Source organism: Pistacia vera, unplaced genomic scaffold (assembly GCF_008641045.1).
Source record: "Pistacia vera cultivar Batoury unplaced genomic scaffold, PisVer_v2 Contig312, whole genome shotgun sequence".
Classification (NCBI taxonomy): domain Eukaryota; kingdom Viridiplantae; phylum Streptophyta; class Magnoliopsida; order Sapindales; family Anacardiaceae; genus Pistacia; species Pistacia vera.
This window is the reverse complement of record NW_022196127.1, coordinates 420485-432772: the sequence shown is the minus strand read 5'-3', so window position 1 is coordinate 432772 and position 12288 is coordinate 420485. Positions and strand designations below refer to the sequence as shown.

The window sequence follows — 12288 nt, the reverse complement described above, 5'->3', positions numbered from 1 at the left end:
TGCCTTTTTATCCAATGCATGTCTTCAAATTCAAATCATCCACCAATTCCCACTTTCTCCAACTCAACTCAAGTCATTGTTTCGTGAAAGTCACGACTTGCCGTTCTCACACAAAAGCATCAAAATTCACACTTTAATCATGACAAGCACCTCCACTTATTTCCAATCTCATCACGGCTAACTTCAAATCATTTATATTGATAATAATATATAAGTAAAGTAAAGTCCAACTGTTGATATCGGTCAATCCTTTATCAAATCAATATCAACAATTAGATTTACTTTAATATATACTCCATACCATACAATTATACAACATTACCCAAACCTCTATTTTGACATTTCCCCGCTACAAAAACTTAATTTAATTAAAAATAAAAAAATAAAAATACAGAAACATTACAAAATACTTTCATAAAAAAAGAAAAAGACAATGATGAGAAGAGGGAAAAAGAAGCATGCGGGATGAGTATTGAGTAGTATACACTGCTAATTAAGTTTCTCCATCAACATAGCTTGCATGTGAAAGTTCCTTTAACCATTCAAAAGTTCGATGACGTGACATAGCTTGCTTTCCTTGTTGCTTTTCCTTCATTTTCTGCTTTGTCTTCAACTCTTGCAGTTTCTTTTCCATCTCGCTACTTTCACCATTATTGTTAATCCTCTTCCTGTTGTTGCTTCCCTCACTGTTACTTTTTATGATCACAATATTGTTCAATGGAACCGTTTCAACTGCTGTAATTGAACATTTACACCCACTAAACAATCCTGTTTTGTTATCCAACAAATTCTGTTTCTTCTTCTGCTTCTTCTCCGTGATCTTCAAATCTTGTTTATTGTAATTGTTGATACTGCTACTACTGTTACTGTTACTGCTACTGCCACTGCTACTGTTACGACTAACACAACTTTTATTTGCAATGTTATTGTTACGAACCTTGAGATCTTGCAATTCGATTTCTGGGGTTCGAACCAATCCTAGCCTAAAGAAGTCCCAAACCGTTGATTTCTGGCTCCGGTTACCGCTAGTATTGCGGCGTAATTGTGAAGCGGAGACTCTAATTTGGGGTTTGGGACTTGGATAGGTGTGGAACTGGTTTCTAATTATTCTTGGCTTCGAATTTTTAGTGATTGTAGTGGTGGAGGTGGTGGTGGTGCTTGATGAGTTATGGCTTCTACTGCTGCTGCTGCTTCTGCTACTGTTAAGGCTTGTTAATCTATCTACTGAGCTCAAGTGGTCCATGGACTCCGACCTCGATAGACATGATGTGACTGAGTTGTGGCTCAAGTCGTGTTGGATTAACCTGGTTAACCCACTCTCTGAACTTACTGAGAAACGTAATGGTAGAATTTGGCCTTTGAAAAACACATCATCGGCTGCACACATTTCTGATTCCGTTGAAAGAGAACCACCCCATGAGCCAAAATTGAATTCTTGATCTTCGGGTTCTTTCACTTGACAGCTTGCTTCTGCGCTGGACCGGTTTTGATCATCATGATTATCTTCAATATTGATCAAATTGAGTGGCAAATCAGAGAGTGACAATGCTTCATCTTCTTCTTCTTCTTCTTCCCGATCGCTCGTACGTCCTCCTTCCCTTAATTTATCTTCAGCAGAGAACTCGGTTGTCATCTGTACCCGCTGTATTAATTCAAAATAAAAACTATGGAGGTATGGTATGGTGTCCCTGTGAAGAAGGGTAAAGAGGAAAATGAGAGTTTATATAGGAAGGATAAAAACTTTTGAATAAAATGGCACAAGGAGAGAGAGAGAGAGATAGAGAAGGACAAGTGGAAAATAAAGAAGTAAAAAAGTAACTGTAGTAAAGCAATAAAGAAACAATAGAAATAGAGAGGTCAGTGCAGGCGACCCAAACAGAGTGTCTCTTTCTTGTTTGGGACCGAAAACAGTCTTAACTAGCTAGCCATCGGGCCGGCCAAAACATGCCCTTACCTCAACGAGAATTTATGCACTCTGGATTTCACTTTCAATATATTATTGTGGTGGACAGAATGGCTAGGTTTGGTTTGTGGGAAGTGGGGCAGAAAAGTGGAAGTTTTAGTTTCAGCATGCAAATTTTATAAACACAAAAATACTTTTAAAAAAGAAATTGAAAATTGAATGGCATGCAACCAATTCACATTTATCACACTTTGATTGACAGCTTGTTCGGCTCAAGAATTTATCATTTTGTAATAAAACTTTTGTGTACTGGACATATGCTTACACGTAAATTTCTGGTAGCAGTAGTATTCATCAAATTCATGAGATGAAGACTAATGGAGACTAGACAGAGAGGGTTTTTATGAATTAAGAGTCGGTGGGTTAAATTTTTTGTGGTGCAAAATGGATCAATATTCAGATTTTTTTGCAAATGTTATGTCACGGACGGTTTGTGAATGACAGAATGAGACTGTGTAGACATTATCTCTCTCTTTTTCTTCTGTAAAGGTGATGTTGCCTTTGCCCCTCCCTCAGGAAAAGAATGGCTTCTATTTCATTTGTGATATAAAGTGGGTTCGGCGTGGGCTGAAAATAGAAAAGCACTGAAAGTTTGAGAAACAACAAATAAAGTTGTGATTACCGCGTAGATATGTAATTAATCAGTTGATTCATGAGGTTACATCTGTGATTTGATTCAGAAAGTAATCAAAACAGAAAAACAAAACTCTTTTTGTTGTTTTATGAGGGTAAATATGATATGGATTATCCTGAAACATCGACATTCCATCATTAATCCTGCTTAAGATTCACCCAACAACAATGGGAATCCGAAGAGCTACTACTGTAGCAGCCACGGGTAGGTAAATAAAGTCAATTGCTTTTGGTGTTAATTATAACATAATATAAAACAACTACAAATCTAGCTAACTTTAAATGATAATTATCTTGATTTGATGCTAATCGTCACTACAACCTTTACTTAAATTGGCAATAATATCTTTGAGTTCAAATTAAGATTGGTATAGTAAAATACATTTTAACCGAACAATTAAATGATGATTAAATATTACATTTTTAAATGTGAACTTATACTAAATTCTCTTTGAAATTTAGATTGTCTGTCTTAAATAAATGTGGATAGAATTACATTTACGAGTAAACGACTTTTTCCCGCCTAAGGTTTGCCTTAATGATACATTCCCACCTAAAAAGTTTCAAAATACTACTTTCCCACCTAAAGTTTATATTCCGTTAATACCCAAAATACACTTTATTTTCTTAGCCAGTGTCTGACGAGTTACTATGAGCCAAGGTGAGAGGGGTTTTGTAGAGTAGATGCCGGTAGATCAAATGATAGTGATCGATAATATTCGCCATTAGAATTAGCCAAAAATTAGCTAATAATAGAAAATTCTAGCTTTGCGGTGGCCGGCAATTGATGGAAAATCAGGTGCCAGAGTAAGATGAGTTTTGTCGAGAGGAGACCAGATGTCCAAATGACGATAACAGAGAGAATTTTCACTGTCAAAATCGACTTTGAGTAGTAATTGAATATTAATTTTGGGTGAAAAAAATGATATTTTAAAACTTTTTGGGTGAAAAATTATTTAAGGCAAACCTTGGTGGGAAAAAGTCGTTTACTCTACATTTGTTATAAAGTTAGTTGTGATATGATTAACGTAAAAATAATGATCTATGGCATGGCATCATTGGCTCAGCCCTCATTTGCAGAATTGGAACACGCTGGTGATGATTAACGAACCGGGCCCTTCCACTAAACATAGTGGTAGGGTTGGGCCTCTCAATTGAAGCCTTATGGCCCTAAACCACCCATTACAAAAGCTTTTTTGTCTTAAAAAGAAAACACTCAATACGCTGATTTGGGCTACGCTTCATAACCAATAATACTACCATACCATACACGACTTCGCTATAGTTATTTCTAAGTTGATTTAAATCTTATTTAAGTTGCTCGGAAAGAGCAAAAAGAAGGGTAATATTATATTAAAATAAAAATTTGAGACAATTAAAAAAATACGGATTTAATTGTGTTTTCCTATTCATTATCGCGTGCATCATAAAAAAATATAGTTTGTGTACAACACCAAGGGAAGTGAAATAGCTTTTTATCAGGCTTTGTTTGAAGAAATGATGCCAATCTGACCTTGGGGATGACATATTTCAGTATTAATTCCAGCATATGGCCCAAATAAAATCATGTGTACCACTTCAAGTTTTCTTTATGTCATGCAACATGGTCGTATGATTATTACCTGCCTTTACTTATTTCTTCCGACAATATTACCTTTACTACAAATTGTCTCTTTATTCATCCTCACATTTACCACGTTTCCTCTCAACTTATCAAAGTTTAAAATAAAAATATTACAACCATTGGATTCTTAAAGCAAAATACAGGATCTAGTAAACGGAATTATTTCAGCCATTGGATTCTTGATCAAGGGCTGAAAATATATAAATGAATCTAGGGGACTCCTTGGCGGTTAATGACATCAGTGGTGGAGGGAGCACCGGAAGGAGTTGGGGCATCGGTGGAGCCAGCGCCACGGCCAGGGGTGGGTTCCTGATGGCCTTCCGTTCCATAACCTTGAAGCTTATAATCCTCCAAGTCTTTGTACTGCAAATACGGGCTGTCCTTCATTGGAAGTCCTTCTAAATTTTCTATCTTCTTTTCACTATTCTCAGTTGCCTTTCTCCCACCTGTTTCTTTATCTTGATTCTTCTCCATTTTCGATTTGATTATTGCTATTGATCTTAATTTGCAATTGGCCGATAGCATAGCTCCTTATATGACCTTTTCTCTTCTGTTATAACAACGCCACGTGATTTCTAACGTGTTGCTTGTTCATGAACTCTAACATCCTACGTGGCAATTCTCTAACATAACAAGATGAAATGGCCTGCACTGGTACTGGTACCACTATTATCAACAAGAGGGTTTGATTTACCACACGTATCACGAGTCAATAAACGGTGGTCACGTAAAATATTTAATTTAACATCACTAATTGTAATAAAAATAAAAATTCATAAACTCTAAGCCTTTTGACGGAGACATTAATATAGATTGTGTTGAGCCTTTTGTATAAAGCTTTTTAACTTTCTAAGTGTTACCATAGTTTAGCTGTGTCTAATTGTCTCCGACCCTACATAAAATTTGAGCCGATAATTGTGGCTGGTGAAGGAGTAGTGCATGCGAAAAGGAAAATCATGTGCTTATCTTGTAAAAGGTATACACCATGGACGATTTATCTAAGATTAATTAGCAACGTGTTAATTGAAGTACGAGATATCTACTGCACATTTTCACCTGTTGCCGTTATCTGTAATCCATTCAAATCACAGTTGAAATCTGAAAGTTCTTAAGTTTGGACTGATCTAGAGCCCATGACAAAAATTAATCATAATTACGCATGGATTTCTAAATTTTAATTTCCATTAATCAGGGCATGTTACATTCATGGACATTTTCTACAGGACATATACCCAATTATTTGTTGCTTTGCTTTAATGCTTTTGTCAAATCATAAGTTGAGGCAATTCAAGATTTTTATGCCAACTTGTTTGCCATTTTACTGATGAGAGATGTGCCATTATTGCTTGACATTGAAATTATTAATATAATATTTTCTTATAATTTTCGCAACTTTTTGTCTGTGTCAGATAGGGAATGGCAATTTTTTTTTGTTAATCATAGGGTGTTCGAAAAGTTTTGACACATCTTAATTATTAATTTTTTTTATCACAGGCTATCCAAGTAAATTTGTATGTATTTTAATTAATTTTTTAAGGTTTTAAAAATATCAATGGATAAAAACCTTAGTAGTTATTTTTAAAAGGTTTAAACTCAAATGCTTATAAAATCTTCTTCTCCTCCTTTATTATCGGACCATCAAATAATGGTTGCAAATAACAATTGTTACCAACCCTAAAGATTAGGCATGACTTACCAAATTCAAAATCTTGGGGATTCGTGACAAATGTTACTATGGATCAACTAATGTTTATGAATAAAATATAATTTTTATTCAATAAAGCTATTGGGAAGATGTATCTATTATTATATTGATCAGAAGAATAGAGAGAGAATTAAAATTTCAATTTCAATTTAAATCCTTATAGTCATTATTAAATAGAGTCTAATCTCTCTCTGAAGCCATTGCAGTAACGAAACATATACAAAAGTTGTTGCCAATAACTCGTTTATTAAGCAAGCAATGATTATTCGTTGATTAGGGTGGTATCGAAAAGGAATCCGTGAGGATAAGGATTTTTCAAAGAGGATAGAATTTTATGTGACCATATATAATGGATAAATAAAAACAAAAATAAATTACAAACCCATTAAGAATTCTCTTAACAACCACAAAATAATCCAAATCTCATTATAAATTCCAATAAAAAATAAAAGTTCTTTGTTCAAATCGTATTGCCTAGTCACAATTCATCTGACTGCGCAATGTGACCGTTCATGGTAGTCGTACAATACACCAACCATGGCCGCACGGCTGCGCCACTCACCACGGTGTAGATCCCATTTGCCAAGCCTCCTTGCCCACCTTCTATAGCACCCATCTGTTGATCTACCATCTACCACCTTTCTTATCCTTGCCCAATTTTATTATCTAGTTAGTATATATTTTTGGGTTTATTGATGTGAGGTTAGGGTTCGGAATTCGGAATAAAATTGATTTGGGGTAGTTGAGTGTTTTTTATTCACAGAAGAGGTTAAAGCAAGTATAATATAGCGTTCGTTTGGTTGGATTTTGGGAATACTACTTTTAATATTCCCAAAAAAGTTAAACAGTGAAATACTCAAAAACTCACAATATTATTCAATTTTATTCAACATTTTTTAAACCCCCTAAATTTGTAATTCAATTAAATACCCCTAATATTTTTAATGTTTTTGTTACGGCGACTCCGCCACCACCGCCGGAGGTGGCCGGCTGTCCGTATTTGAGGGTGGATTGGGGGTGTTTTTGTTAACTTTTAATATTTTATTATGAGAGGTGTTTTGTAAAAAAACAAACATAGGGGGTATTTTAAATTTGTAAATCCTCATCGTAATACCCGTCCAATTCAACTTTTTTTTTTAACTTTTTTCAAAAAACTTTTCCCAAAACACAAAATTGTGAACCAAACGCAGCCATAGTCTTTACACTGAACAAACCAATCAGACATGAATAATAGTTGAACATTAGAGTATGTTCGTTTATGAAACTAACGGGTGTGAATTTCCTTTCCTCAAATTCCATTGATTTTGTTTAGGGCGTGTCGCTTCGGGTCTATCTCGTGTAAGGGCATCTCTAATGATACCTTAGAGTATTTTCTTATAAATAAAAAACATCTTCACTAATTTTTAAATATAAGAATACAATTTTTATTTAAATCCAATAAACTCTTTAAATTTAATGAAGATGTGCTCTATTTTCAAAAAAGACTTAATGGAGAGAGAAATAATAAATAAATTAATAGGAAGTTGTAGTTTATTAATTAAAATTAGAATAGAGAGTGAAATTTAACTCTTTAGATGTAGAGAGTCAAACTCACTATTTAATTTATATTTTAAAGATAAAGAGTTTGTTGACCTTATTTTTATAATATACTTTTAATAATAGAGTTTAGGTTATATAAAGACCATTTGAAATGCCCTAAGGGGCGTTTGGTTCAGGAATTTAGATTACTGGGAATATTGGATTACTGGAAAGATAGATTCCTTGGAAGATTACTGGGAATCTTTAAGAAAATAGTTTTGTTAGTTGGTGGTTATGTTTTTTAATATGTTTGGTTATGGGAATAAATTGGTGGGTATGTTATTTAAATTACTAAATTGACCCTCTTAAATATTAATATAATATTATTTTATTATTAATTTTTGAATAGTTTTTTAACCCCCAATATTTCAGATTTAGCTAAACACCCCCGCTTATAAAAAACTTTAATTCATGACGAAATCACCCCCACCTCCTGCCGCCACCGCAAACAACCGCCGGAAAATCGCCGAGCCCCCAAAAACAATGGAAATTCTGTGGGAGGCTCCGGGAGGCTTCGATATGGCCGTTTTTGGCCATATTGATGGCCGAAAACGGCCATATCATTAACGGCCAGATCCCTTGATCTGGCAGTTTTCGGCCATAATATGGCCAAAAACGGCCTTATCGAAGCCTCCCGAGCCTCCCAAGAATTTCCATTGTTTTTGGGGGCTCCGGCGATTTTCCGGCGGTTGTTCGCGTGGCGCAGGCACGTGGTGGTGGCTGGGTGGCCGTGGTGGTGGTGGCTTGGTGGCAGTAGTGGTTGTACATTCTTTTAAATATAAGGGCATTATTGTCCAAAATTTTAATTAAACAAGGGTAAAATTGAAATAGGATATTAATGTAAATTTGTTTTAAAGTAGGGGTATTATTGTCCAAAATTTTTATTAATAAGGGATAAAATTGTAACAAAAAAAGATAACCCTGGTAATCTCAGAAAACCTAAGAAAATGGAGGTAATCAGATTACCTCTTATATTACCAATAGTAATCACTATTGGTATTTGAAGATTACTGGTATCTTATATTACTTGACAACCAAACGTGGTAATCAAGTAATATAAGATGACATTACCCCAGTAATGTCACTTAACCCCGAACCAAACTGACCCTAAGTGTAATTTTTTATTCTTTTTAAAATTACAGGTACCAAAAAAAAAAAAAAAAAAATCTTTAGTTTAACCCTAGTGAGAATTTGTGTATCTTTTATTTTAAAAAATGCGAGCCTAAGGAAAGTAACATAAATTCACCATATATGTGAAATTTGATCTTCAACAAAGCAGTAGCATGCATACATACCGTTAATATTACCACTATACACTGTGAAAGAAAACAATCACCCAATTCTTGGTTTGCCTTGTTTTCTCCCTCAGAGAACACCGTGACATCAAATACTAGACCCAGCAATCAGTTTCTGCTGGATAATAAGAAATACAATAATTAAAAGCTAAAAGCAAGCAATTTCACTCCCCTTAATTGTGGCAGAGTGAACAACAGCTAAAACTTCCCTCCCCCAACTCCCCTTTATTGTTCCCCACTGATTAATTCCAGCTAAACGCAACAGGACTACCAACAATGTGCTTCCCATCAGACCATTCAATTCGACCAAAGCTATTCGTGCCGGTAGGCATTGAGCTAACAGTGAAGGTAGCTGTATACAGTTTCTTCTCATTCATTTGTGTGAAACTCAACACCGCTGGCTCCACAGATATCTTTACTGCAGGGCTTTGTGATGAAATAGACACCTTGTAAGTCCCCGGTGAGCCAACGTTGGTCAGAGTGCGCGTGTGCTTGAAAACGGTGGAGCCACTGCCCATCTGGTTCGTGTCAATATTGACGGCAAAAGAAGGGTAGTTGAGATTAGTGAGACTGTATTTCTTACTAGCATCACATGTGAAATTTCTTCTTGCAACACTGTTTATCTCTGACTCTGTGTAATTTAAGGCACAGAGGAAGCCTAGATAATCATCAACCGTTAAATCATATACCAATCCCGGATTAAGGGCTGATACAGGCTCAACATGTCCAGCACCATGTTCAAAAGGTGTGGATGCTTTTCCTGTAGCAACATCTTGCAACTTTTGACCATTTTTGTATGCAACATACGCGGTGGTCATGAGAGCAGATTTAATAGCTGCAGGGCTCCAGTCTGGGTGGGCCGCTTTGAGAATCGCAGCCAGCCCACTAACATGTGGGCAAGACATCGATGTTCCTGATATAATGTTGAATCCCACTCGCCTAGTATCCGTTGCCAACCCAGTTGGTCCTACTGATCCTGACCATCCGGCTAAGATGTTGACACCAGGTGCAATCATGTCTGGCTTTAGTATCTCCGGCGTGATGGTGTTAGGTCCTCTTGAACTGAATGCTGCAACCACCGGTGATGGTTCAATGCCCACTTTGGTTCCTTCAAATAAAACTGTCACAGTTGGGTTAGGATCTGAAAACAAATATTTCTTAATAGCATCCCCATATGTTTGACCCACAGCAGTGGCTGGTAACAAATGGGCATCAGCTACTAACTCTTCACCATTAGCTTCAGTGTTAGCCAAAACCATCCCCAAACCACCGGCTTCTTTAACCACAGCTCCTTTTTGAACTCTAGGATTTACTCCTCTATCACACAACACAACCTTTCCTGAAACTTTCTCAGGAATCAAAGTACCCATCATACACAAATTCCCATTTGTTGCATTAGTAGCATTACCGGCATAAACAAAAGGCAATAATTTTCCTGGTAAAGGATTGCCTTTAAAAAGTGACACACCAGAGTAGTTTTGGCCATTGCTAAGACTAACAAAAGCTGGAAAGTCTCGATCCAGTGTGCCTGCACCAACTGTAGTGATCCATGGAGCCACGTTTGATAAACTGAACGAGCTCGGACCGGCATTTCCAGCTGAACAAGAGACTAAAATCCCTTTCTCCATTGCTGCAAAAGCACCAATTGCAACACTGTCTCTATAGTAATCAGACATGCTACCGCCAAGAGACATTGAAAGAACATTGACATTATCTTCAATGGCCTTATCCATAGCTGCCAAAATATCAGAGCTAAAACAACCACCAACCCAACACACCTTGTACACAGCAACTCTGGCGCGAGGAGCCATCCCACGCGCAGTTCCAGCAGCGTAGCCAAACAAGCTCGCTCCTTCAACAACGGATCCAGCTGCCGTGCTGGCAGTGTGAGTGCCGTGGCCATCATCATCACGTGGAGATTTTGACTCTTTGCTTTCATCAATCGGACCTAATGTAGCTTCATATCCTTTTGAAAAGTATCTTGCACCAATTAATTTTCCATTACAAATAGATAAACTGAAATTTGTACCAGCTTCACAGGCGCCTTTCCAGTTACTCGGTACAGGACCGAGTCCGGTATCAACAAAACTCTTGCTTTCAGGCCAAACTCCGGTATCTAAAACTCCGACTATGACATCACTCCCTGAGGCTGACTCCAGGAACGTATCAGCACTTTTATCCAGTCCGAGAAACTGGGGAGTACGAGTTGTATGTAACTCGTACTTCAACTCGGGCAAAACAGAGAGGATCCCGGGTTGGGTCTCGAGTGAACGAGCTTCCTCAGGTGTTAAGCGGGTAGAAAATCCATGGATTGCATTGTCGTAAGTGTAGAGCATTTCAGCTGAGCCCGAAACGGATTTGAGTGATGAGTCATACCAATGAGCATGGTGCTGGAAGCTTGCCGGCATCTGCGATTTCGCCATGTGTACTATGTAAGTTGTTCTCTTGTTCTTGTTCTGGTTCTGGTTGTTCTCCAGAGCCGCCAGGGACACGTGGCAGAAAACCAGAAGAACAAGAAGAGTAACAAGAGATTTAAACGTCGTCATCTTGCTTCAGAATTCACTCTCTCACGAAATGGAGAGAGACCAGATAGTATAATAGCAGAAGAAGCTTGGGCAACACCCTTGAGTTATAAATAGATATAGAAAACTTCAACAGCTAAATGAAGAATCTATGCGTGTGAACTGTTGAACTCATGGAAATCAGCACATACCGAAAGGAAGAGAGAGAGACGGCTGTTGGTTGTCTTCTTCTTTGAATGATTGCGTTAAGACAGAAAGGTGAGAAAGAGAAAAAAGGAGGGTGTGTGTGTGTGTGAGGATACAGCTTAGATTAATTAGAAGAGAGAAAAATTTAAAGAAATGCAATAGCTTTCGTCACGTGTGTTCCGGCTTTTGTGTTTTATCTACCTGACTCACATCGATCACTGCTTCTCTCTCTCGAGATTCTCCATTCCTTCTTTCCGTTACAACTGAGTAGATTACTGCTATTACCTTTATCTTTATCCTTTTGCAGAAAAAAAGAAAGAAAAGGAAACAACTCCAATTATAATCCACTAACACTAGCTAGATGTGCCCCCTATTTACAGCCTCCATGCTTTGCATAAATGAATTACTGAATAACTCTAGTTTTCGTGTTGGGTAGATCACGGGTACGTTGTCTTTACCCTTTAGTTATTATATTTCTACCTTAGTTGGTGAGTGACTAGTGATATGTAGAAGTTTACCCGCCAACCAACTCACCTTTCCTTTGCCTAATTAAAGAAGTTTAAAAAGGTCATTCTAAAAGTTTTACATTAAATATTGAAACCAAAATTTAATCTCAAATTCAAATAATTAACACCAAATTTTTCACGGGTTTTGTTGTATTATACTAAGGGAAAGTTCCAATGAAATACAGCTTACGGATTCAATTTTGGATCTTAGCTCGGAATTTATTGGGGAGTGGGTCCGGAGTCACATGCAATCTTTTAGATGATAACTTGTGAGTG

At 36.9% G+C, this 12288-nt stretch overlaps 3 protein-coding genes across 3 annotated transcripts; all 3 read right to left on the bottom strand.

Annotated features, from left to right (window-relative positions):
• Positions 1-180: 180 nt before the first annotated feature.
• LOC116136380 (putative uncharacterized protein DDB_G0280071) lies at positions 181-2022 on the bottom strand. The gene has a single exon (XM_031422095.1). The coding sequence runs from the start codon at positions 1631-1633 to the stop codon at positions 494-496; it is 1140 nt and encodes a 379-aa protein (XP_031277955.1). The 5' UTR covers positions 1634-2022; the 3' UTR covers positions 181-493.
• A 2263-nt stretch (positions 2023-4285) lies between these two features.
• On the bottom strand, positions 4286-4711 carry LOC116136364. The gene has a single exon (XM_031422071.1). The coding sequence runs from the start codon at positions 4692-4694 to the stop codon at positions 4431-4433; it is 264 nt and encodes an 87-aa protein (XP_031277931.1). The 5' UTR covers positions 4695-4711; the 3' UTR covers positions 4286-4430.
• Positions 4712-8730: 4019 nt separating this feature from the next.
• Positions 8731-11884, bottom strand: LOC116136375 (subtilisin-like protease SBT1.7). The gene has a single exon (XM_031422091.1). It carries the CDS (start codon positions 11342-11344, stop codon positions 9041-9043), a length of 2304 nt encoding a protein of 767 aa, XP_031277951.1. The 5' UTR covers positions 11345-11884; the 3' UTR covers positions 8731-9040.
• Positions 11885-12288: the final 404 nt, after the last annotated feature.